Below are 26,795 nucleotides of genomic sequence, written 5' to 3' on the forward strand. Positions count from 1 at the left end.
TTCTGATTTTCTCCTTTAAAAATGACTGATTCTCCCTAAAAGATCTAGATACTGAAACCTGACTCCTTCTTGATTTATCAGCTTTTAAAATAAGTTTTTGGCTTGCTGGAACCCTGTCTTTGAGGTAGCTTATTCTCAGATTCTCAGACCACAACAGTATGGGGCTGGAGAAGAGTGACAGGCAAAGAGACAAGGGTGATAGACCCAGTTGTCTTTTAAAGCTAGTTTGCAGCCCATATTGATGAATTACAAGTTTTGTTTTTTTTATCCTATGGAAGACAAAGAGACAAGCTGAAACACAAAGTGATAGTCATACTGGTGGTTAATGTGATTGTTCAGTGTGAACTCAAATGTTCATTGAGTACATTGTATCTGATGAGTAGGCAGGACATGTCCAGTGTGATAACCTTCATATACATGATGTTGAAGAAGCATATGCCTGGAATGCAGACCTTCTCACCATGCTGCTTGAGGTCACTCTACAGTCTCAAAGAGGTGAGCAACTTCCCAGAACATACATGTAATCTTGCTTGCCTGAATCCCCTTCTTGGGTTCTTCATAATACTTTTTCTTCAACTCCTGTATCTTCTGGATAAAAAGACGATATCCCCCTGGTTTAGAATAAATTCCCTGTGTCACATCTTCTTCTAGTGGGCTGAAAATATCTTGAAGCAGTGCTATGCAGCGATCTGAGGATGCCTGTGCATTCTTCTTAAGGAATTCCTCTAGCTTTGTTTCTAAACTGGTCTTTGATGTAAGAACAATAACAACAAAAAAAATATTAAGAAGAGAAAGAGCCCGAGTTTGCCAGATTTTTACTGGCATCATTTTTTTTCTTGGATGTAGAGTTCAGAGCAGAGATTTACCCTTTTAGAGATAAACTGCATTTTTTAGACTGGGCCAGAGATTTTACATGAAATAAACATGAGTCAATGTTCATTTGCCTCTAATAGTTTATGTTTTTTTTCACTTTTGGTTTGAATATTGAATTAGTCAACTGACACTGGATATGCAGCTTGATTAGACACACTAATTACTTCTCTGTACTTAATGAAGGAGGAATGTAACTAGCTTATATGGAAAGGAGTCTATGATAATCCCTTTTGTTCTATTGCATGATTATTAAAAGGTAGCTGTTACTACTTTAAAATCTAGAAACAGTTGCCTTCCTCCAGGTCCAATTTCATTTCCCCATGGCATTTTGCCTTCCAACATCTACTTCCAGGTAACCTTGAGAGAAAAATTACCTCTAGTTGTGTTCGGAACACTTGATTAATGTCTTTGAAGGAATTTTTCATGAAAATCTTGATTGCTTCTTTCTCACTGGCCCTGTGCATGTCAATCAGCTCCTGGAGGGTCTCTCTGGGCAGCTGCAACTTCTGACTCATCTTCTGGTCATAATGGGCAATGGCCTTTTGTACTGCAGCTGCATTCTCTGTCTGGGACACAGCCAGGACAGCATTCTCTATGCAGGACTGACTTCCACTACTGATGGCGTTGACATAGGTTATCACCAAACTCTCTAGTCCTACAACCAGGAAACAGTTGACAACATTTGGTACAGATGAATGAAGACAACAATATTACATACAAGTGACATATAATAATGGATATGTCACTCATTGATGCCTTAAACCAACAATGCCCTTATATTCATCTCAGTCTCTACCTAACACTGGTGGGATTAGAACTTCTCTGTACAAAGACCATCTCATGAAGTGTGTGGGACCCCAAAGGCTAAGAATGTTGGATGAAGAATAGATGTTTTCCTTGTCTGTACAATGTTTGTGTCCATATTAATGCAAGCACCATGAGAAAGTGCTCCATAACTTTTTCATGTTTGGCTGTGTTATTAGCCCTGTCCATAGTAAGCATTTCATTCCAATTCATGAGTTAAACTTGCCTTCCATTCAGAAATTTTCCATCCAGTTGACTAGAATAAACGTTTTCATTATATAAATAAACATTCCATACATGATAATGTGACAATAACTAGCTCTGTGTGGATTTTATTGAACTTACATTTCAATGATAAGCGCCATACTTGTGGGACCCTGAAAGCTACTAGCCCCATACTACCCCTAAACTTGCATATCCTCCTGCAACCATGGTGTAACTCTGAAACACAGCTTGCTACAATAAACAGAGGTCCAAGAGGTGAGTTAGCAGCCACCTGACAGGACAGTCCACCCTCTAGGACCACCACAGTGAGACAAAACCCCTGACGCCTCCCCCAACTGCCTTGGCTTCTCTAGCCAACCAGCAGGGGAGTTACCTGCAGGAAGCTGCTCCAATAGCCACTCCCATCCACCCTACCCTGCAAGTTAATAGCTGCCCCCAAACTTGCCTAACCGGCTGCAACCTCAGTGGAACTCTGAAACACAGCTTGCTACAATGCAAGGAGGGCCAAAAGAGAGTGCCAATAGAGAAAGTCTAAAGCACAAGCTGTGGATGCACAGAGTGAACAAAGAGAGTGAACCAGGAGAGAAGATGAAGAGAACCGGCTAAGAGAGACCTCACAGTGGCTCCCTGAGACACAGACATTGACCTTACAGAGCAGACCAAAACCAATTCCTAAAGAGTCAGAAAGCCACTGCAAATATTTGACCAAGAAGCAAAGAGACTGGAGCATCAGCTGAAGAAAGAGATAGGTAGGAACCAATTTAAGAGTTTATCCAACAACCTAAAAAGCAACATGGTAACAATAGAAGCTAATGGTCACACAACAGGAAGACTTGGTTATTCTAAACTAGAAGAAACAGAAGAATATGATTTTAAATGTAACTGTATTTTGATGATGGAGACTTTACAGAGGGAATGAAAACTTCCCTTAAATAAATGGAGAAAAAGACAGAAACATGGAAGAAATTAAAATCCCTCAAAGAAACCCAAGAAAACCAAGAAAAACAATCAAAGAGGTGAAGCAAAAAGTTCAGAACATGAATACTGAATAGAGACAATAAAAAAAAACACAAACCAATAGACTTCTGGATATGAAAAATCTGGGTAAAGGAACAGGAATTACAGCGGCAACTATAACCAACAGAGTACAAAGATGGGAGAGAATCTCATGTGTTGAAGATACTATAGAAAAATTGATTCATTGGTCAAAGAAAACATTAAATCCAAAAAAAGGCTAACACAAAAAAATCCAGGAGATCTGGGACACCATGAAAAGACCAAACCTAAGAATAATAGGGATAGAAGAAGGAGAAGCACTCTAACTCACAGGCACATAAAATATATTCAACAAAATACAAAAAGAAGAAACCTTTTCTAACCTTAAGGAGACTATCCCTATGAAGGTACAAGAAACTTACAGAACACCAAAGAGAATGGCCAAATAGACTGGATCAAAAAAATTCCCTCACCATATAATAATCAAAATGTAAAAGATATAGAATAAAGAAAGAATACTAATGGCTGCAAAGGGAAAAGGTCAAGTAACATATAAAGGTAGACCTATCATAATTACACCCGAAATCGCAGTAGAAACCATGAAGGCCAGAAGGTCCTGGACAAGTATGCAGACACTAGGAAACCACAGATGTGGGCCAAGACTACTATAACCAGGAAAACTTTCTTTCACCATCGATGGAGAAAACCAGAATTAAACAATACATATCCACAAACATGGCCCTACAAAAAGTAGTAGAAGGAAACCCCCAACCCAAGAAAGCTAACTACACCCACACACACACAAAAAAGAAACAGATAACTGGGAAGCACAGAAAAATATCAGAAATTAGCAGCCACTGGTCATCAATATCTCTTATTATCAATGGACTCAATTCACCTATAAAAAGACACAGGCTAAGAGAATGGATATAAAAAAAGATCCAGCCTCCTGCTGTATACAAGAAACAAACCTCAACCTCAAAGACAGGCATTACCTCATAAAGAAAATGGAGAAATCTCACACTAGTAACTTAACAACATACCTGAAATCTCTAGAACAAAAAGAAGAAGACTCCTCCAGGAGGAGTAGAAGACAGGAAATAATCAAATTGAGGGCTGAAATAAATAAAATAGAAACGATGAAAACAATACAAAGAATCAATGAAGCCGGGCGGTGGTGGCACACGCCTTTAATCCCAGCACTGGGGAGGCAGAGGCAGGCGGATCTCTGTGAGTTCGAGGCCAGACTGGTCTACAAGAGCTAGTTCCAGGACAGGAACCCAAAGCTATGGAGAAACCCTCTCTCAAAAATTCAAAAAAAAAAAAAAAAAAAAAAAAAGAATCAATGAGACAAAGAGCGGGTTCTTTGAAAAAATCAACCAAATAGATGAACCCTTATCCAAACTAATCAAAAGGCAGAGAGAAAACATCTAAATTAACAAAATCAAAAATGAAAAGGGGGACAGAACAACAGACACTGAGGAAATGCAGAGAATAATTAGGTCATATTACAAAAACCTGTACTCCACAAAATTGGAAAACATAAAAGAAATGGACAATTTTCTGGATAGATACCCTATACCAAAATTAAATCAAGACCAGGTGAACAATTTAAATAGACCTCTAACCTTTAAGGAAACAGAAGCTGTCATCAAAAGCCTCCCAACCGAAAAAATACCAGGGATGGATGGTTTTAGTGCAGAATTCTACCAGAACTTCCAAGGAGATCTAAAACTTATACTCCTCAAAGTGTTCAACATAATAGAAACAGAAGAAACATTGCTGAACTATTTTTATGAGACTACAGTTACCCTGATACCAAAACCACACAAAGATTTAACCAAAAAAGAAAATTACAGACCAATCTCACTCATGAACATAAATGCAAAAATAATCAATAAAACACTGGCAAACCAAATTCAAGAACACATCAAAAAATTATCCATTATGATCAAGTCAGTTTTATCCTAGAGATGCAGGGATGGTTTAATATACAAAAATATGTCAATGCAATCCATCATATAAATAAACTAAAAGGAAAAAAACCCCATGATCAGCTCATTAGATGCTGAAAACACATTTGACAAAATCCAACACCCCTTCAAGATAAAAGTCTTGGAGAGATCAGGGATACAAGGAACATATCTAAATATAATAAAAGCAACACACTGCAATCTTTCATTCAACATCAAATTAAATTGAGAGAAACTCAAAGCAATTCCACCAAAATCAGGAATAAGACAAGGCCCTCCACTCCATGTTTCTTCAACATAGTTCTTGAAGTTCTGGCTATAACAAAAAGACAACAAAAGGAGATGAAGGGGATTCAAATTGGAAAGGAAGAAGTCAAGCTTTTGTTATTTGCAGACGATATGATAGTATATATAAGTGACCCCCAAAACTACCAGCGAATTCCTACAGCTGATGAAAACCTTCAGTAATTTAGCAGGATACAAGATCAACACAAAAAAATCAATAGCACTCCTATCTACAAACGATAAAGGGGCTAAGAAAGAAATCAGAGAAACATCACCTTTCACAATAGCCACAAATAACATAAAATATCTTGAAGTAACATTAATCAAAGAAGTGAAAGGCCTATTTGGCAAGAACTTTAAGACTTTAAAGAGAGAAGTTGAAGAAATATCAGAAAATGGAAAGACCTCCCATGTTCTGGATAGGGAGAATCAACATATTAAAAATGACAAGCATACCAAAATCAAACTATAGATTCAATGCAATCCCCTTCAAAATCCCAACAGAATTCTTCACAGACCTTGAAAAAATGATAATCAACTTTATATGAAAAAACCAAAAACCCAGAATAGCTAAAATAATCATGTACAATAAAGGAACTTCTGGAGGCATCATCAACTGTGGCATCAAGCTCTATTAGAGAGCTACAATAATGAAAACACCTTGGTACTGGCATTAAAACAGAGAGGCTGACCAATGGAATCAAATCAAAGATTCAGATATCAATCCATACACCTATGAGCACCTGATTTTTTTTTAATTTTTTTTATTAAGAAAAGAAGAAAAAAAAACATAAACAAAAAACAAGTTTCCACCTCCTCCCAGCCTCCCATTTCCCTCCCCCTCCTCCCACCCTTCTCCCCCTCCTCCCACCCTTCTCCCCCTCCCCCCACTCCTCTCCCCCTCCCTCTCCAGTCCACAGAGCAGTCCGGGTTCCCTGCCCTGTGGTAAGTCCTAGGTCCTCCCCCCTCCGTCCATATCTAGGAAGGTGAACATCCAAACTGGCTAGGCTTCCACAAAGCCAGCACATTAAGTAGGATCAAAACCCCATGCCATTGTCCTTGGTGTCTCATCAGCCCTCATTGTTCGCCATGTTCAGAGAGTCCAGTTTTATCCCATGCTTTTTCGGTCACAGTCCAGCTGGCCTTGGTGAGCTCCCAGTAGATCAGCTCCACTGTCTCAGTGGGTGAGTGCATGCCTCGAGGTCCCGACTTCTTTGCTCATGTTCTCCCTCCTTCTGCTCCTCCTTGGGACCTTGGGATGAGCACCTGATTTTTGACAAAGAAACTAAAATGATACAAAGGAATAAAGCATCTTCAAAAAATGGTGCTGAGATAACTGGATGTCAACATGTAGAAGAATGAAACATATCCTTATCTATTCCCCTTCATAAAACTCAAGTCCAAATGGATAAAAGACCACAATATAAATCCAACCACATTGAACCTGATAGAAGAGAAAGTGATAAACCTTCAATGCATGGGCACAGGAGACCAGTTCCTAAATATTACCCCAGTAACACAGACACTGAGAGCCACAATAAATAAATAGGATCTCCTGAAACTGAGAATCATCTGTACAGCAAAGGACAGAGTCAATAAGACAAAAAAGGCAGCCAAATGAATGGAAAAAGATCTTCACCAACCCCACATCAGACAAAGGTCTGATCTCCAGTGTATATAAAAAATTCAAGAAATTAGACACCAAAATTCCAAATAACCCAATTTTAAAAATGGAATACAGAACTAAGCAGAGAATTCTCACCAGGCGTATGTCAAATGGCCGACAGACACTTGAGGATATGTTCATCAACCTTATCCAACAGGAAAATGCAAATCAAAACAACTCTGAGATATAATCTTACACCTGTCAGAATGGCTAAATCAAAAACAACAGTGATAGCTTATGCTATAGAGGATGTGAGTAAGGGGGAAACTCATTCATTGCCAATGGGAATGCAAACTTGTATAATCACTTTGGAAATCAGTATGGCTGTTTATCAGAAAATTGGCAATCAACCTACCTCAGGATCCAACTATACTACTCTTGGGTATATGCGCAAAAGATGTTCAATCAAACTACAAAGATATATATTCAACTATGTTCATAGCAGCATTATTTGTAATAGCCAGAACTTTGAAATAACCTAGACTCCTTTCATCAGAAGAATGCATAAAGCATATGTGGCACATTTATACATTAGAGTACTACTCAGTTGGTGCGGGAGAATTATCTGTAATCTATCAATCATGTTTTAAATAAATACTGATTGGACAGGCAGAAAGTATAGGCAGAAAACCAGACAGGAAGTAGAAATGATGTAATGAGAACAGGAGAATTCTGGGAAAGAGGAAGTTGATTCCTCCCATTCTTGCCCAGACCACCGAAACAGCAGGATGTGATCTACAACCACTGAAAAAGGTACTGAGCCACATGGCTAACATAGATAAAAAAAAATTGGTCAATCAAGATGTAAGAGTTAGTTAGTGAGAGGCTAGAACTAATGGGTCAATCAGCTTATAATTTATGGAGACCTATGTGTGATTTTCTTTGTGGCTAAACAGTTGTGGGGTACTGGGAAGGACAAAAACCCCAACAACAAGCAGGCCCTGTTCGTATTACACTCAGTGATTAAAAAAAAACAATCACATATTAAATTTTACATGCAAATGATGGAACTAGAAAACACCATCCTGAGAGAGGTAACCAGACCCAGATAGATGAATATGGTATGGACTCACTCATAAGTGGATACTAGTTATAAACAAAGGATATTGAGCCTATAGTTCATGATCCTAGAGATGCAAGGTAACAAGGTGAACCCTAAGGAAAACATATATACATCCACCTGGAAAGTCAAAATAGAAAAGAACATTTGACATATTTGGGAGCATAGGGGTGGAGGAGAAGAGAAGGTAAAATAGGAAGAGGAGGGGATACAGGGAGGGGCAAGGAGAACTTGAGGGAATGAGATAGTTGAGATGGAGGGATGGGTGAAATGAGAGCAAGGAAAGAGATATTTTGATTGACAAGGCCATTATGGGGTTAGTAAAAAATCAAGCTATAAAGAAATTTTCAGGAATCCACAAATATGACCCCAGCTAAGACCCTAAGCAATAGAGGAGAGGGTGCCTGAACTGGCCTTGCCCTGTAGCCAGGCTGAAGAATATCTTAAATATCACCAAAGAACCTTCATCCAGCAACTGATGGAACCAGAGGCAGACACCTGCATGGGAGCACTAGACTGAACTCCACAAGTTCAGTTGATGAGTGGGAGGAGTGAGAATTGAGCAAAGGGATCAAGACCTGTATCGGCGTAAATAAATGCAATGCAGATATTAAAGAATATTTACCACTTTAATGATAAACTTACAGAACCGAAGTTCCCGCGTGGCACAGGAGGTAGGGAGAAAAGGGTGGAACCACCTCCTGTGCGCCCATTTATCTGTAGGCATTCGCCCGAGGCAAACCCCGCCCCCTAAAGGGGCTGTCTTAACCCTACATCTCCCCCTTTTGTCTAAATAAGACAGAACTAAACCAAATATAACTATAAATAATAATAACAAATGATAAATATAACAAACAATATTGAGAACAAAAGTTTTGTTAAGCATTCTATCTCAAGGAGTCTAAATAATGTAGAGAGTAACTATTATTAAATAATCTTTAACTCCATCAAAGATCTGAGAAGGGAATAAATATTACTTAACAAATGAGAGATATCCAAAATGTGCAACAAATGACAGAGACAACTGACTACCTGGGCAATCACCCAAAGTCTTGTTTGTAATGTTGAGTCAACCCACTTTGGCTAAGGCCTAACATAACTGACATACCATTATCAAATATAAGGAACTTTCTTAGAATTATCCTACCCTGTCTTGGCAAGATAAGACAATCCTGTTTTATATCTTAGTCAGTAGTTGAGGTATGGGTTTTTCTTAACCCAAAGGCCAGTTCTGTCAAGAAGACAAGCTCCCAGTGGAGTGTCTTTGGTGCTCAACGTTCTCTCGGGAGTAGAGTAGTGTTGCCAGGAGTAATTGTGTCTCGTTGGCACAGAATTCTAGGTTAGATTAAAGGCCATTTTCTACAGCTCTTCAAAGAGGCTGAAGATTATACTATCTATATTAAAAATAATCTCTATGTATCTAAAAGACCTGATTAACCTAAAAATAAATATGACAAACATATAATTCTCAATACCTATCTAATTTGAAAACTAAGAGAATAAACAACTGTGCAATATATGATGACAGTGATCTTAACCTATAAACAATGTCATTACATATCAAAATGTAAACAATGTTATTACATAAATAGTACCAGAGGTAGAAATGTACATTGTGATATGATAGATGTATCCATACAATATAAGCATACTCTTATACAAAAATAGAGGTAGGAACACTCACATTCAATATTCAATATATCAATATACAAGAAACAGTACCAATATAATTTTATAAAAGCAGTAAGTCACAAATACCAATCATCCCATCAAACCAGTTAATCCTCCCTTTTTTGTATATACCCCTAATTCCATACAATATCTCCCCATCCCTTCAACCTTAAACCAACCAATAAAAGATGTCCCTAACCCTGTGGGCAAATTCTGTTGGGAGAGGGGACATCGTCCTCTTAGATTGCTTCTAGCTGACATGGGGGCAACGTTCTTCTTAGGGGCCCCTGTGAAAGCAAATGATGGTAAAATTTCCAAATTAACCTTTGACTTAAGAAAATTATAACTACTCTCTGAGCGTTTTGAGAAGGTCCGGCCAGAGCGTTTTCAAAAATGTGCATCTGTTCAAGGTATCTATGTTTGAAACAGATAACAATATGTCGTCCATGTAATGGTATACTATATATTTGGGAAATTTCTTGCGTATTATTTGCAATGGTTGGTTCACAAAATATTGGCACATACCCTGGGGGAGGACAGACCAATGGTACCTCCTCGAAGGTTGAGATTTGTTATAAGTAGGCACTGTGAAGGCAAATTTTTTTCTATCTTCTTTTTGCAAAGGTATAGTGAAAAAACAATCCGTTAAATCAATAACTATGAGAGGCCATCCTTTTGGTAATAATGAGGGCAAAGGAATTCCAGATTGTAGAGGGCCCATAGGTTGAATAACCTTGTTGATGGCCCTGAGATCTGTCATCATTTTTCATTTACCTGATTTTTTCTTAACCACAAATACAGGAGAATTCCAAGGGCTGGTAGATTCTTCTATATGTCCAGCATCTAATTGTTCTTGTACCAGCTGTTCTAATGCCTGTAACTTTTCCTCAGCTAAAGGCCATTGCTTTGTCCATATTGGTTTCTCAGTCAACCATTTTAGAGGCAAGGCTGTTGGTATCTCTGAAGGGACATCAATTGCTTGTTCTTGCATAGCCCTAATGGCCGGTTTTCTCCATTTCTCCTAAAGGGGCTGTCTTAACCCTACAAAAACCATGATGTGGACACCACTGAAACAGTCTAACCGAGCCAATGGGAGCTCACCACCAGCAACCAAACTGAAAAGGAACAAGCATAGGAGGAAACTAGTCCCTCTGAATGTGGCTGACAATTGCACAGCTGAGGCAGACTGAGGGACCACTGGAATTTGCACCAGGATTTATCCCTACTGCTTGCACTAGCTTTTTGGGAACATATTTCTTTGGATACCTTGCTCAGCTTAGATATATTAGGGAAGGCCTTGAACTTTCCCCAAAGCAATGTGCCTTACCCTCTCTGAGGAGTAGATGAGGTGGGGTAGGGAGGTAGGTGGGGGGAATAGGAGGAGGGGAGGGAGTGGGAACTGGGATTGGTATGTAAAATGAAAAAAAGATAGTTTGAAAAACATAAAAATAAATATAAAACAATTAAAAAGAGCCATATTTGTTTATTCTCTGTCTGTTGAATGCAGGTTCAGTTATCTAGGGTAATTTAAAATGTTTTTTCTTTTGCCCCTTTTCTTTTTATCTAAGAGGAAAATCTGATAGACAAAATCTATAATAAATGCTTGTATCATGTACAGCATAGTACTGCAGTCCAGATAGGTTTACATTTCTTCAAAGCTGAATTAGGTCATTGCTATCTTATGATACTGTGGCCTACACAGTGAGCAGAAGGACTGGGAACACACTCATGTGGTCCATTGACCCTTATGCCTCCTGAAAGCGTTTTAACCTTTGAACACTTGAACACATAGGAACAGAACTCTGCCACTTGTTGAACGAAGTCTGACTTTAGGTCTTGATCCTGCAGCGATTCCAAGTGGCTAATCTGTTTCCCACTTACTGGCCGTTCAAACACAAAACATTTCTTCTTTGGGAAGAACTTTTGGATACAGAACCGAGGCAAATTTAATTCTGTTTCTTTATTATTTTGGCCAGTACCTAGATGGAGTAAAAACAGGATTTTTCAGTCTGATATTGAGAGGAAGTGTAGAATTTTAAATTTGGTTATGTGATCTTTTGTAATTCTAGCATGTTGTAAGCTTAGGCAGGAGGATTCTATATTAAAGCCAGCCTGGGTCAGACAGAGAGACCCTGGAAACACAAAATATAAAACAAAAAGAAAGAAAGAGAAAAAGAAAAATAGAAAAGTAGCAGTGATGTTTGCCTTAAGGATTTTCAGTCTAGGAACAGCTGAATGCTCTGTTAGGCTTCTCAGGAAAGGAGGCTTCATTCTCAGTATTCAAGCCACTTAGTGTAACTGAATTGTGTGTAAAGACAATATATAAGCCCTCGAATACAGCATCATTTCATTTCAAAGACACCTGGCAGCACACCAGCTTCTTGGGGCCAACACTGTTTCAACAGTTCAAATAGGATGCTGATAACACTTACTCTAGCTTTTTCAAATAAATCTTTGTATGTACCATATTCTCTGTTTCAATACAAAAACAGGCCTGAAGTAGAGAGAACAAATTAATCACCATAAGGGAAAAGGTAACAAACAAATAAATTTGTTCCTAGTACAAAAGAGAGAATGTATGAATCAATCATTAAATCATATATTAAATATTTGTTCTTAGGAATTATTAGCAAGAAGAAATAGATACTGCAGGTGCAAGAAAATTATAGACAGAAAATCTGAATTATATGTGTTTAATGGACATACTCATTTAGCAGTTGTAAGTCTCTCACCATATATGGGCCTCAAGGAATTTTCTAGGTATTCATCTGGGGAGATGGGATGCCCATTTGCTTTCAGCTCAAGAGTGAAGTCCCTCAGAGTCCACACAAAGTCTGGGAAGAAGCTCACAAACTCATCTGAGTCCTCCACTTCATCCTGGTCAGATGAGGATCTTGTTCTGATTCTGTCTGTCAGCTCTGTCACATACCTGAACAGATAAATAAGGAAAACCCGGAAACAACCAGACGACCAACCACAGCTCCAGGTTCACCATCCTGTAGTAGTCCTTCATTTCCTTTGTTCCTAACCTTGGAGTCAACACTGTAGCTACATATATGTGACATATTTTTATGTTTTGTGCTTCATTAACCAAGAACCAGAGTCATGGAGCTGGTTTAGGAGGCTAGGTCACCCCACTTGTTCTGGTGCTGTTCTGATCCTCAGAAAGGATACTGCAGCTGGTCCAGGGCCTGCTGGTTGATGGCTCCCATGCTGTTGTACACAAAGGTGCTGCTTAGAAGTACAGCCAGGGCAAAGATCCAGCAGTCATTCTGGTTGTCACCCTGGAAGTCAGAACAACCATGGGTAAGAATTATGCTTTGTTCTTATGTCACATTCCAGATCAAAACTGCTAAAATATATTCAGTCTTAAAATCATTAAACCCTTTGTGACCTATGCAAGGCACAAAACCAAGCAAGAGAAACAGCAATAAATCTACAGACACCATCCACAGCATTAAAGGATGAATCTTGATTTGTGATTCTTTTACAAGGACTCTCACTAGTCCTGCTTTGCCCATGTTTAGTGTTTTAATACTACAAACTACCACACTCCTTTTGTTAGACCCACATTGTACTATTTCCTTCATCTTTGTTGGCTGAATATAACTATATGTCATGTAAATTAAAAAGAAAATGATGAAGTTCAAACACTTCTTCAAAAATTAAGGAAACAGTGAGAAGGAAGCTTTCTGCCCAGTCTTAGAGTCTGAGTTCAAACCTCAGAAATCTCAAGGTGGAAAAGAGAACTGACCCTACATCTTATTCTATAATCTCCACATGTGCATTGTAGCACATGAACCATGACACATGCAACACACATGCAGACCAATGCGCGCTCTCTCTCTCTCTCTCTCTCTCTCTCTCTCTCTCTCTCTCTCTCTCTCTCTCTCACACACACACACACACACGTACAAAATAAGTAAATAAAGTTTTTAATGCAACATAGCCAGCACTGTAGAATATTCAGACATGAGGGATGAACTGAACACCAAGCCCTCAATCCTTACTTTCTCAACATCTCCAAGACCCTCAGTGTCAAGCAGAACTAGAGTGGAGCCTTCCTTCTGGGGATGAGGCACACACCACATCCAGTTCCCTCTGGTATGAGACTGCACTGTGGAACCCAGGGAGAAGCCTGAAAATCAGAAGAAAGGGAAAGAAAGATTAGACTTATGGAAACAAGTGCTTCAAGGAAGTGATAATAAAATTAGCATAATCAAGCTGGAAAGATAACTCAGTGGTTAGGTGTGTCTTCTTCTCTTGCACAGGGCAGAGTTCAGTTCTCAGCATCTACATGGCAGGTCACAACTACCTATAACTCCAGTTTCAATAAAGCTTATGTTCCCTTCTAACATCTGTGAATGCCAGCCATGCTCATGACACACAGACAAAATACTCATACATATACATATTCATATATCTAAAAATTAAAATAAATAAATCTTTTTTGAATAAACAGCGCAATGAAGGTTGGGAGAATTAATTGAACCCTAAGCTAGTACTTATCATAAAATCAGAGACATAGCAGAAATTAGATTTTCAGATACATAGTCCCAAGTCCTCTTGGCTTGCATGAAGCTTCCTCAGAAAATGTGTAGCAGGGTCAGTCTCTCATGTGCATCTTCTGAACTTGCTGTTTGTGAAGCTGTGACAGCAGGAACCTTGAAGCAGGATCCACAACTGGCTGTTGTCTAGAAACGTCCACCACATGACCTGCATACTGCATATGATACTACAGTTGTTGTTAGCCCTGCTGGGGTTCAGTCTTGCTATGGTATGCTCTTTCCTTTCTCTTCCCCTAAACACTGGAAATTGGATAATTTATTCTGTATCATTGTATAGTACAGATAAGTAATTAAAAATTTTATTTTGCAAAAGCTCACAGACAAATGGTTGTTTGAGTCTCATATGAGACTTGATGTCATTGTCCATTTTGAAAACTCTAAGACAATGGGGACTTTTAAAGTCAGATGAACTACATTATTTTAACCAGGAGCAAAATGCCATGTTTTGAATGTAAAATGTTCTTCACAGGTTCATGTGTTTGAATACTTAATTCACAGTTAGTTTCTTGGGACATGTGGAAGCATTAGGATGTAGGTCGTAGCTGAGAAAAAGTAGGCCTTTAAATGTTATAAAGCTGGATTTGCTTGTGGCGCTGTGATCAGCGAATGAATAAGCCACTATACATAAATAAAGTCCATCCACTATACATAAATCCTGTCTCCCCTACCATAGTTGTCTGATATCCCCTTAACTATGAGCAAATTAAATCCTCTTTCCTTACATTGCTGCTGTCAGTCATTTGATCAGTGATGAGACTGATACAACCTAGAAAATCTGAAAACCTGACCTCAGACAGTTGTCTCTCTAGCCATCTTCTTGTCAGGATCATTCAGAGTACCCAGCTGTTTTCTCTACAGGGGAATAGATAAGGCAATGGTAAACACACTTTATAACTGAACCTCAAAGGGAAAAAAAAAAACTTTGGCTCACATTCTCACAGTGACAAACTTTGAATGTATCATGCTAAGAGAAAGAACAAGTTACAAAAAATACATATTGTGTCAAACTCACTCACATGATATTTCTAGGACAGTAATATTTGTAGATACAGCATATAGAATAGTTGTATGGGCTGGGGAAAAAGCTATTTCTAGAGATGAATGGTGGAGACACAGATGTATAAATTTCTTTAATGCCACAGAATTAGATACATAAAAGCAAGCATAAAGATAAATGTTATATAATTTACAATAATAAAAAATCAGTTCATAAGCTAAAGATAGACTTTTTTAACCTTAAATACCACTAGAAACTGGCTGTTGTACAGGAACATATATCAAAAACCTAAAGCTAATTAACATGTAAATGATCTTTATTACTGCCTTTCTCCATCTAGTAAATAAAACAATTGTGGTTTTGGAAGGTAAACTAGGAAATAGATGTGATGATGCAGGACTCTAATCAACTCTCGGGAGACCAAGGCAAGATAATCATGAGTTCAAGATCAGCCTTGACTACATACTGAATCAAAGACCTGTGTGGACTATATACCATGACCTTGTCTCAAAAACAGAAGCAAAGACACAGAGCAACAACAACAAAAAGGAACCCAATAGCCAACTGCAACTGGAAGATTAAATTCTTCACCCTGTCTTGCAGGAAGTAAACAATGTGAGTGCACTCTTGGGACCCAGCGCAGCTCTGTTGGTGGCCCTCACCTGATTTCTTCCCAGCCAGCTTGTTCATCAAGTAGGATTTGCCTGTGCAGTAGAAGCCCACAATGGCTACCACTACCAGAGGCTGTTCTATGTTAGACAGGATCCCTAGAGCTTCCTGGTTAGCCTTCAGCTTCCCATTTAAGTTCTCAACGAGGCACACAGGGCTTGGCATATAAACTTCTGAAGTCATTGTGCTTGCTTTTCCTAGAGGGAAAAATAAAATTAACTAGTATCAGCCCTTTTAACTCAGAAGGTAGAGTTATGACATCCTTTAAATAATACAACAATGTTGCGTGTATCAGAGACATAGATGAAGGAGAACCTACATAATTTTAGAATTCTATAGAATATTATTAAAGATTTCATTTATAATTTAACAGAAACAACATTCTGATGTTCACAACACAAATATTCCAATTAATTTTGCATAGAAAACTTTTCCTTATTAAGGGTTTTAAACTAGACATCAAATGGAAAACAGAGCAGGTTCAGCAAAATGATTTTATATTGCAGCTGCATATAACCAATTAAATATTCATTTGTTTATCATTATAATTGATAAAGAAACCCAGGAATTGATACTTCATTGTTTTATGCATATCTTTATGATAATTTCTGGAGATCATAAAATATATTAGTTCTACCTGTCCTAATAGTTATACTCATTTTGTGGGCATGAGTCTCTACCCACAGAATAAATTACATAACCAACATGAAGCTACATAAGGTTGTTCATTTATTTTGGGTGTTTCTTTGTTTTTAGTTATTTTCAAAATTTATTAAAATATGTGACAATGACTTTTCCAAGGACATTTTGCAAAAGAGAAAAGAACTGAAAAACAGCTACACAACAAATGAACATAAATGCAGAGACGGTTTGAGAGCAACAATACAAATACAGGATATTGTAGAAAGCAACTGTAATGTAAATAACAAGAAATCAGGGAACTCGTCAAGACCACTAGACAGGAATTGGTTCAAAGAATTACTTCCTGGCACTCTCCTTTGTTTTTTGTGTAGTTCTCATTTGACAGAGAAAGGGGAAAGCAAAAAGGAGGAAGAAAAGCACTGAGAATTAGAGACTAGGAGTTGACCAGGCAGAGCAAAGCTGTCAGAAAGAATGTGATTAATAAGAAAGGTGCCTGGCTGGGGTTCTGGTCTCCAGGAGGAAGGGACAACAGCTTGAGGTCGCAGAGTTGGAGACAAGGTAAATAGACTTTCTTCTTAGACTTTTGTGCCCAGGATTCTTCTAAGAAAGCCCTTCACTACAGTGTAGGGGCAGATACAAGGAAATATATACGGCAGATTCATGGATACAAGGAAAGAGCCAGTCTTCCTACTGAAGGAGGTTCACTTCAGCAAAGATTAGATGTGTCATTGTCACAGCCCATCCTTCATCTGTCACTCTGGGGTCTAGCTGGCTCCCAGAAATCAGCCATAACTGTGTCAGTGAACTTAGAATGCTGACTGACTGACTGAATGATTGACTAGAATTCATGTTATGGTGGGGAGCTGGAATGTTGTAAAGTCTAGGGACATATTTTCCTGGGTTATCTTTAGCTGCTTCCATAGCCATTTGTTACATCAGAAGGCCTGTAGCAAACTCCCCATTTGCCATAATCTACCTATTTCGTATTGCCACCAATGTATTTTAAAAGTGCCTTGATCTATGACATTCTTCATTATCTTACTAGAGAAACTTTAAGAAACCTGCCAAGCTGGAACAAAGCGTGTGTGGTAAATTGAGCTTGTGCTGCTGGCCCATCAGTCATTCCACTCTCAGATAGACCATATATCTTATTCCCTTGAGATATTCTTACATCAACACAATTCCTCTATTTGTTCTTCACCCAGGCAGTGGCTGTTCACCCCACATCTCATTCTGTTTCCCCTCATGAAAATCAGTAACACACAGCCTTTTATGTAGGAGTGGGAAGAAGTTAGCTGTGTTCCATCACTGAACATAGTTGTTGAACTGTGCCATCAGCAGAGACAGAATGAGCACAGAGAAAGACAGTTCCAGTGCATTTCTAACCCCTGGTCAAGCCTCATATCTGCTGGTCCCTAACTCAATAAAACCAAGTAGTAGCCCTCAGAGACTGGCTGCCATAATAATATCACCCAGGGTTCAACAGCTTGTTAAAAATGCTGCAAGATCCCCAGCAGCAGTAGACAGCGGGCCCACAGAACAGCTAGTCCCTGGCAGAGATGGCTGCCAGTTCCCCAAGTAGGGCCTGGTCCTGGGCAGACTGGTCCTAGTGAGCCCGGGGGTGTGAGCAGGTGATGGGTAGAATGTACATGGACGGACACATTGTACAGAATAGAATTGGATATTTATTACTTAGAGGAGCTGGGGGGAAGGAGGAAAGGAAGAGAGAAACAGAGAAAAGGGGAATGGGAGAGAGGGAGCGTGCATGCCAAAAGGGAACAGTGAGAATCAAGATGGCGAGAGGAGGGCAGGGGTCCTGGGAGTGGGTGTGGCTTGTCTCTTAAAGTGACAATTAACATAACACTGCTGCTAAGCCACAGCCCATGTCCAAAAACAGCTGTTTCTAATTGCAGTAGTTATAAAGAAAATTAATTAAACCATATAAATTCCATGTCATCCCAGATCAGGCTGATGGCCCCATGTTTCAGATCAGAGCTCCCTAGACCTAGCAAGAGCAAGTGCCCCTTCTTACCTGTTCTTGCTGCTCAGCGCAGGTGAACAGCCTCTGCCACTTGTCTTTTATATCCTCCAGCTATCTTGTGAGGCTTTCTGAATTACCCCTACTGAGAAAATGTTGAAAATCCCTGTGACCTTTGTAGTAGGCTGAAGTACTAGAAACTGAAACCATGGAAGTGATGCAAAGGTTTCCGTAGGTTGTGTTAGTGGTTTGGTTTGCCAGCACTTCCCAACCAGAAGCTTTAGTTTTGGTTCAAAGAGATTTCAAAGAAATTTTTGTTTAAAAACTTTTCCATGTAATATAAAATATATGTGATAATTTTCAGATTTGGGGTTAGTTGGAAAAGCTTAGATAAGGAAGAATTATATAATAATTTCAAAGTCTATTTTTTGAAAATGATGAGTCTTTGACTCAATATCTTTCTCTTTGTTTTAATAATTATTTCACAGTTCTCATTGAGCTCTCATCCTGGGAAAGAGTTCTCAGTTTTATGTTTATGTGAACACAAACCTGGCTTCCGGCTAAGACATCTTGAGCCAAGATGTTGAGTGTGTAGATTCAACATACTTTGGTCTGAACAACTCAGAAAGCTTTGTACATCCCAGATGAGAAGCCTGGCAAACATCAATTCTCAGAGTTTTGAAAATTGTTTCTGGGAAAATGAGATTTCCCTATGAACTAACCTGTGGACTTTAGTTTTTCATTTTTTCCATTTTTATCCTCTTTATCTTCTTGGTTGTACCACAGAGTCTCTCTCAGGCAATGGTAGTTCAGGGTATGTCCTCAGAATATCAATAGGTCCCACTGGTCTCAGGGCCATTTGCCAGGCAGCCAGGCTAGTAGCTCAGTAACTTCTTGCCTCAGGAGACTCTCTTTTTGATCTCCTTGGCAGTGAAGGAGAACAATACTTAGGGGAATCTAAAAAGCCTCTGGAAGAGATCAGATTATCTTTTTGTTCTGAATGTCCTTCCCACCATTAGTGAGAAGCCCTCTTTGTTTATCAATCATACATTGTATATGCATGGTAGTAAAAGAATACTGGTTTTATGCATGTACCATGGTGGAATTTCTTTTTCTTCATCTGAGAGCCTGGATCAGACAGATCATTACTAAGCTTTAGGATGTGGAACCTGACTTTTACACAAATGATTTTGGTTGAAGTGACTATTACAGCTCCCACAAACCTGGTTTCATCTATCATCTTGTGAAAGTCACATATGAGCACCTGCAAGTTGGCATCAGTCAAGAGGGTAGAAGGTCTAATGGTGGTGGTTTTCCCAAATCAGAATGAGAATGGTCCAGGTGTTGACCTCAGACTGGCTTACAAAGGCAGTAGACAAACAGAATTCATGGATTCCTTGGAGAAGGGTCTCAACTGTGTCATAGAGTGTCATGTATATAAGAGCAAGATCCAGAGACAAAATTAACTTGTTTTCTATTGTTGTTGTTTTTGCAGTTGTTGGTTTGTTTGTTTCTACTTATTAGACTAGCCATAGCTGCCACAGTTCTTAGACAGGTGGGCCATCCTCTGGTGACAGTGTCTAAATCATTTAGACAGGTGTGCCACAGGGCATTTCCATGGCCCCAAAGTTTTGATTAAAACCCCTTTTGTGGTGTCTATTGTTTCATGGACAAACAGATAAAAGGGATTTGAGGCATCTGCAAGCGCTAGGGTGGAGCTTAAGTCAGAACCATTTTAAAAGCTTCAAATGTTTTCCCTCCAGTCTCAGTAAAGTCTAGGGGCTCAGTGACCCCTTGTGCTCATGTACAGAGGACTTATTTTTCCTGCAAACTTTGGCATCCAGATGCAGCAATACCCAGTTCTACCTGTAACTCTAGAACTATCTCTTAGTCTTTGGAGTTGGGACATGAGAGTGTGTGGAAGGAGTGAAAGGTGAATAGGAGTAGGAGGAGAGGAGGGAGTAGGAATTTGAATTGGTATATTTTAAGTAATAAAATAATAATAATAATACCCCAAAACATAACATTTTGCTCCTGGTCACAAAATGAAGTTCATCAGACTTTGAAATTCCCCATTGTCTTAGAGTTTTCAAAATAGACAACATCCAGTCTCACATGAGAATCAAGCAACCATTTGTCTGTGAGCTTTTGCAAAATAAAAAAATTTAATTTCTTATCTGTAATATGCAATGATACAGAATAAATGTAGTAATATAAGCGGCGGGGCTGCATCCCTAACACCCCAGCCGCCTGCCCGGCTAGCTTTACCCAAAATAATTACATGGACACTGTATTCTTTTAATCACTGCTTGGCCCAATTCTATCTAGCCTCTTCTAGGCTAATTCTCACATATTACTTTAGCCCATTTCTAGTCATCTGTGTAGCGCCCCTAGGTGCGCTTACCGGGAAGATTCTAGCCTATGTCCATCATGGGTCAGAGCTTTATCGTTTGCGTCTGCCTGGGAGCTGGGAGCATGGCGTCTCTCTGAGGCATCTGCTCCCGAGAGGAGAGCTGTGGAGTCTGAGCTCGCTTCCTCTTCCTCCCAGCGTTCTGTTCTGTTTACTCCTCCCACCTATCTTCTAACCAATGAGGGCCAAGCAGTTTCTTTTTATTTAACCAATGACCTTCCTCCATCAAATAAATTTTAAAGTTTGCAGTGTTTAGGGGAAGAGAAAGGAAAGAGCATGGCATAGCAAGACTGAACCCCAGCAGGGCAAACAATAACCCTGTAGTTCCATGCACAGTATGCAGGTCATGTTGTGGACATTTCTAGACAACAGCCGGTTGTGGATCCTGCTTCAAGGTTCCTGCTGTTATAGCCTCACACACAGCAAGTTCAGTAGATGCACATGAGAGACTGACCCATGCTACTCATTTTCTTAGGAAACTTGATGCAAGCCTGGAGGTGTTGGGACTATATATCTGATAATCAAATTTGTTATGACTCTGATTTCTGATGAGTACTAGCTTAGTACAACAAATTCTCCCAACTTTCACTGTGCTGATTATTCAAAAAATATTTGTTTATTTTAATTTTTACATGTATGATTATGTATACGTATGAATATTTTGACTGCGTATCATGTGCATTCCTGGCATTACAGATGTTAGAAGGGAACATAAGCTTCCCTGAAACTGAGTTATAGATAGTTGTGACCTACTATGTAGATGCTGAGAACTGAACTCTACCCTGTGCTAGAGTGGAAGGCACATTTAACCGCTGAGTCATCTTTCCAGTTTGATTATGCTAATTTTATTATCACTTCCTTGAAACACTTGTTTCCGTAAGTCTAATCTTTCTTTTCCTCTCTGTTTTTCAGGCTTCTCTCTGGGTTCCACAGTGCAGTCTCACACAAAGGGAATCTGGATGTGGTGTGTGCCTCATCCTCAGAAGGAAGGCTCCACTCTAGTTCTGCTTGACACTGAGGGTCTGGGAGATGTTGAGAAAGTAAGAATTGAGAGCTCAGTGTGCAATTCAGTCCCTCATCTCTGAATATTCTACACTGCTGGCTATGTTGCATTAAAAACTTTATTTACTTATTTCGTATGTAAGAGAGAGAAGAGAGAGAGAAAGAGAGAGAGAGAGAGAGAGAGAGAGAGAGAGAGAGAGAGAGAGAGAGCGAGCATGGGTCTGTGTGAGCATTGCGTGTGCCTTGGTGCATGTGCTACAATGCACATGTGGAGGTTAGAGGACAACATGTAGTGTCAGTTATCTTTTTCCACCATGAGATTTCTGGGTTATGAACTCAGACTCTTGGCAGCAACCTTTCTATACATACAAAATCTTCTCACTGTTTCCATAATATTGAAGGAGTGTTTGAACTTCACCATTATCTTTTGTATTTATATGACATATAGTTATGTTCAGCCAACAAAGATGAGGAAAGTAGTACAAGGTGGCACCCCAAAAAGGAGCATGATAATTTATAGTATTGAAACACTAACAATGAGCAAAGAAGAACTAATGAGTGTCATTGCAAAAGAATCATAAACAAAAACAGCATTCACCCTGTAAGTGCTGTGGATGGTGTCTGTAGATTTATTGCTGTTTCCCTTGTTTGGTTTTGTACATTGCATAGGTCACAAACGGTTTAGTGTTTTTAAGACTAAACAGCTCTCTAATGAAGTGAATATATTTTAGCACTGCTCATCTGGAAAGTGATATAAGAACAAAACATATTCCTTAGTCATGCGTGATCTTTCAGGGTGACAACCAGAACAACTGCTGGATCTTTGCCCTGGCTATACTTCTAAGCAGCACCTTTGTGTACAACAGCATGGGAGCCATCAACCAGCAGGCCCTGGACCAGCTGCAGTATCCTTTCTGAGGATCAGAACAGCACCAGAACAAGTGGGGTGACCTAGCCTCCTAAACCAGCTCCATGACTCTGGTTCTTGGTCAATGAAGTACAAAACATAACTATATCTCATGTATATATAATGCAGAGTTCATACTAAGGTTAGGAACAAAACAAATGAGGGTTGGGGCTAGGCTCGAGGAAGATGTAGAACTACTACAGGATGGTGACCCTGGAGCTGTGCTTGGCGCTCTGGTTGGTTTCGGGGCTTTCCTTAATTATCTGTTCAGGTATGTGACAGAGCTGACAAACAGAATCAGAACAAGATCCTTATCTGACCAGCACAAATGAATGTCTCAGATGAGTTTGTGAGTTTTTCGCTGAATTTTTGTGGACACTGAGGAACTTCTCTCTTGAGCTAAAAGTAAATGGGAAACCCATATCCCCAGATGAAGACCTAGAACATTCCCTGAGGCCCCATGTGGTAAGAGACAACTGCTAAATGAGTATGAGTATGTCCATTGAACACGTGAGAATTCAGATTTTTCTGTTTATAATTTTCTTGCACCTGCAGTATCTACTTCTTTTTGCTAACTATTCCTAAGAATATTTAATATATTTAATATATATTTAATATTTAATATATGATTTAATCGATTGACTCAAACATTTTCTCTTTTGTACTAAGAACAAATTTTTTGTCTTTTATCTTTTCCTTTACAGTGATTAAATTGAACTCTTTACTTCAGACTTGTTTTTATATTGAAATAGAGAATATTGTACATATGAAGATGTATTTGAAAAAGCTAGAGTAAGTGTTACCAGCATCCTAGTTCAACTGTTGAAACAGTGTGGGCCCCAAGAAGCTGGTGTGCTGCCAGGTGTCTTTGAAATGAAATGATGCTGTACTCGAGAGTTTACATATTGTCTTTGCACACAATTCAGTTACACTAAGTGGCTTGAATACTGAGAATCAAGCCTCCTTTCCTGAGAAGCCTAACAGAGCGTTCAGCTGTTCCTAGACTGAAAATCCTTAAGGCAAACATCACTGCTACTTTTCTATTTTTCTTTCTCTCTTTATTTCTTTTTCTTTTCTTTTTTTTTTGTTTTGTTTTGTTTTGTGTTTCCAGGGTCTCACTGTCTGACCCAGGCCGGCCTCAATTTATAATCCATGCCTAAGCTTATAACACACTAGAATTACAAAAGATCACATGACCAAATTTAAAATTGTATACTTCACTTCTATATCCTGACTGAAATCCTGTATTTGCTCCATTTAGGTGCTGACCAAAGAAAGAAAAAGAATTAAATTTACATCAGCTCTGTATCCAAAAGTACTTCCCATACAAGAAATGTTTTGTGTTTGAATGGCCAGTAATGGTAAGCAGTTCAGCCAGTTGGAATTGCTGCAGGATCAAGACACCAACCCAGACTTCATCGAACAACTGTTCAACTGTTCAAAGGTTAAAACGCTTTCAGGAGGCATTAAGGTCAATGGACCACATGAGTCTCTGTCCAGTTCTTCTGCTCACTGTGTAGGCCAGAGTACCATGAGATAGCAATGACCTACTTCAGCTTCGCAGAAATAGAAACTATCTGCACTGTAGTACTAAGCTATAGATGATGCTAGCATTTATAACAGTATTTGTCTATCGGATTTTCTTGTTGGATAAAAAGAAAAGGGGTCAAAAGAATAAAAACATTTAAAATTATGCTATTAAACTGAACCTGCATTCAACAGATAGAGTATAAACAAATATGGATCTTTAAAAAATTTTTATATATATTTTTATTTTTCTCAAGTTATCTTTTTTCATTTTATATTCCAATTCCAGTCCCTACTCCCATTCCTACTCCCATTCTTTCCACCTACCTCACCACCCCACTCCCTATCAGAGAGGGTAAGGCACATTGCTTTGGCGGGGGGTCCAATGCCCTCCCTACTATATCTAGGCTGAGCAAAGTATCCAAAGACAATACATTCCCAAAATGCATGGCAGAAGGGATAAATCCTGGTGCAAATTCCAGTGATCTTTCAGTTTACAGCAGTCATGCAACCACAATCAGAGGTACAAGTTTCATCCTATGCTTGTTCCTTTCCAGTCCAGCTGGTGTTGGTGAGCTGACATTAGCTCAGGTAGACATTTCAGTGGGTCTCCCCATTAGGTCTTAACCAATTTACTCACATTTTCACTCCTCCCACTCTTCAACTTGACTTTGGGAGCTCAGTCTAGTGCTCTTTGGTGGGTTTCTGCCTCTGTTTCTATCAGTTGCTGGATGAAGGTTCTATGGCGATATTTAAGATATTCAACAGTCTGATTATAGGGTAAAGCAAGTTCACACAAACTCTCCTCTATTTTTTAGGGTCTTCACTGGGGTCATATTTGTGGATTCCTGGGAATTTCTCTATAGTTAGATTTCTTACTAACCCCATAACGGCTCCCTCTATCAAAATATCTCTTTCCTTGCACTTATTTCTGTCCCTCCTCCATTTCAACTATCCCATTCCCTCAAGTTCCCCTTGTCCATACCCTCTCCCTGCCTCTTCCTCTCCTACATTCCTTGTTTCCCCACCCCTGTCTTCCCAGTTTTGTCAGTTGTTGTTGTCTATTTTGATTTTCTAGGTGGATCTATTTTCTTAGGTTTTATCTTGTTACTTACCTTCTCCAGAATCATGAATTATAGGCTCAATATCTTTTGTTTATAGCCAGTATCCTCTTATGAGTGAGTACATACCATATTCATCTTTCTGGGTCTGGGTTACCTCACTCAGAAAGGTGTTTTCTAGTTCTATCCATTTGCCTGTAGAATTCAAAATGTCATTGTTTTTTACTGCTGTGTAGTATTCGAATGTGTAAATGTGCCCCATTTTCTTTATTCATTCTTCAGTTGAGGGGCATCTAGGTTGTTTTCAGGGTCTGACTATTAAAAATAATGCTGCTATGAACATAGGTGAACATATATCTTTGTAGTATGATTGAGCATCTTTTGTGTATAATGCCAAGAATAGTATTGCCAGATCCTGAGGTAGGTTGATGCACAATTTTCTAAGAAATTGCTACACTGATTTCCAAAGTGGTTACAAGTTTACATCCCCACCAACAATGGATGAGTGTTCCCCTTACTCCACATCCCCTCCATCATAAGCTATCATTGGTGTTTCTGATCTTAGTCATTCTGACAGGTGTAAGATGGAATCTCAGAGTTGTTTTGATTTGCATTTCCCTGGTGGTTAAGGATCTTGAACACATTATTAAATGTCTTTTGGCCATTTGAGATAATTCTAGTGAGAATTCTCTGCTTAGTTCTGTACATCATTTTTTAATTAGGTTATTTGGAATTTTGGTGTCTAATTTCTTGAGTTCTTTATATATTTTGGAGATCAGTTCTCTGATGTGGGATTGGTGAAGTTCTTTTTCTATTCAGTAGGCTGCCTTTTTTCTTATTGATTGTATCCTTTGCTCTACACAAGCTTCTCAGTTTCAGGAGGTCTCATTTATTTATTGTTCCTCTCAGTCTCTGTGCTATTGATGTTATATTTAGGAAGTGGTCTCCTGTGCTCATGCATTGATGGCTACTTACCAACTTCTATTCTGTCAGGTTCAGTGTGGTTAGATTTATATTGTGGTCTTTAATCCATTTGGACTTGAGTTTTATGCATTGGGGATAGATATGGATCTTTTGTTATTTTTCTACATGTTGACATTGAGTTATTCTAGCACCATTTGTATAATTTTAGCTTCTTTGTCAAAAATCAGGTGTTCAAAGGTGTGTGGATTAATATCCATGTCTTTGATTTGATTCCATTTGTCAGCCTCTCTGTTTTTATGCCAGTACCAACCTGTTTTCATTACTGAAGCTCTGTAATAGAGCTTGTTGTCAGGGATGGTGATGCCTCCAGAATTTTGGGGGTGGGATGAGGTTAATAGTTTACAATGTCCCACAAGTATGGCTCTTAACATTTAATTGTAAGTGCAATACAACTCACACAGAGCTAGTAATTGTCATATTAGCACATAAAGAAAGATTGTTTATACTAATAAAGAAACTTATTCTAGTCATCTAGATGAAAAATATCTGAATGGGAG

The 26,795-nt window shown here is 39.0% G+C and overlaps 2 protein-coding genes across 2 annotated transcripts in view; one reads left to right on the top strand and one right to left on the bottom strand.

The window, feature by feature from the left end:
* Nucleotides 1-26,795, top strand: part of LOC121465645 (guanylate-binding protein 2-like) — a 146,245-nt gene that overhangs the window by 82,499 nt on the left and 36,951 nt on the right.
* LOC121452274 (guanylate-binding protein 1-like) lies at nucleotides 475-15,970 on the bottom strand. Its single transcript, XM_041658305.1, has 7 exons — nucleotides 15,781-15,970; nucleotides 13,564-13,691; nucleotides 12,728-12,837; nucleotides 12,286-12,482; nucleotides 11,269-11,532; nucleotides 1,248-1,528; nucleotides 475-747 (listed from the first exon to the last, which is right to left on the bottom strand). Exons 1-7 carry the CDS (start codon nucleotides 15,968-15,970, stop codon nucleotides 475-477), a joined length of 1,443 nt encoding a protein of 480 aa, XP_041514239.1.

The sequence above is a fragment of the Microtus oregoni genome, unplaced genomic scaffold, assembly GCF_018167655.1.
Source record: "Microtus oregoni isolate MIOR12 unplaced genomic scaffold, Mior012 000000F_ref0000247, whole genome shotgun sequence".
NCBI classification, from domain to species: Eukaryota; Metazoa; Chordata; class Mammalia; order Rodentia; family Cricetidae; genus Microtus; species Microtus oregoni.

What these genes read in the sequence shown, in the direction of transcription:
- LOC121452274 (XM_041658305.1), bottom strand. Translation starts at nt 15,970, where the DNA reads ATGACTTCAGAAGTTTATATGCCAAGCCCTGTGTGCCTCGTTGAGAAC. An exon ending in GCTGGCTGGGAAGAAATCAG is followed by an intron (nt 13,692 to 15,780) that starts GTGAGGGCCACC and finishes TCTGATTTTCAG; the next exon opens with GCTTCTCCCTGGGTTCCACA. An exon ending in ACCACATGAGTGTGTTCCCA is followed by an intron (nt 1,529 to 11,268) that starts GTCCTTCTGCTC and finishes TCCTGGTTGTAG; the next exon opens with GACTAGAGAGTTTGGTGATA.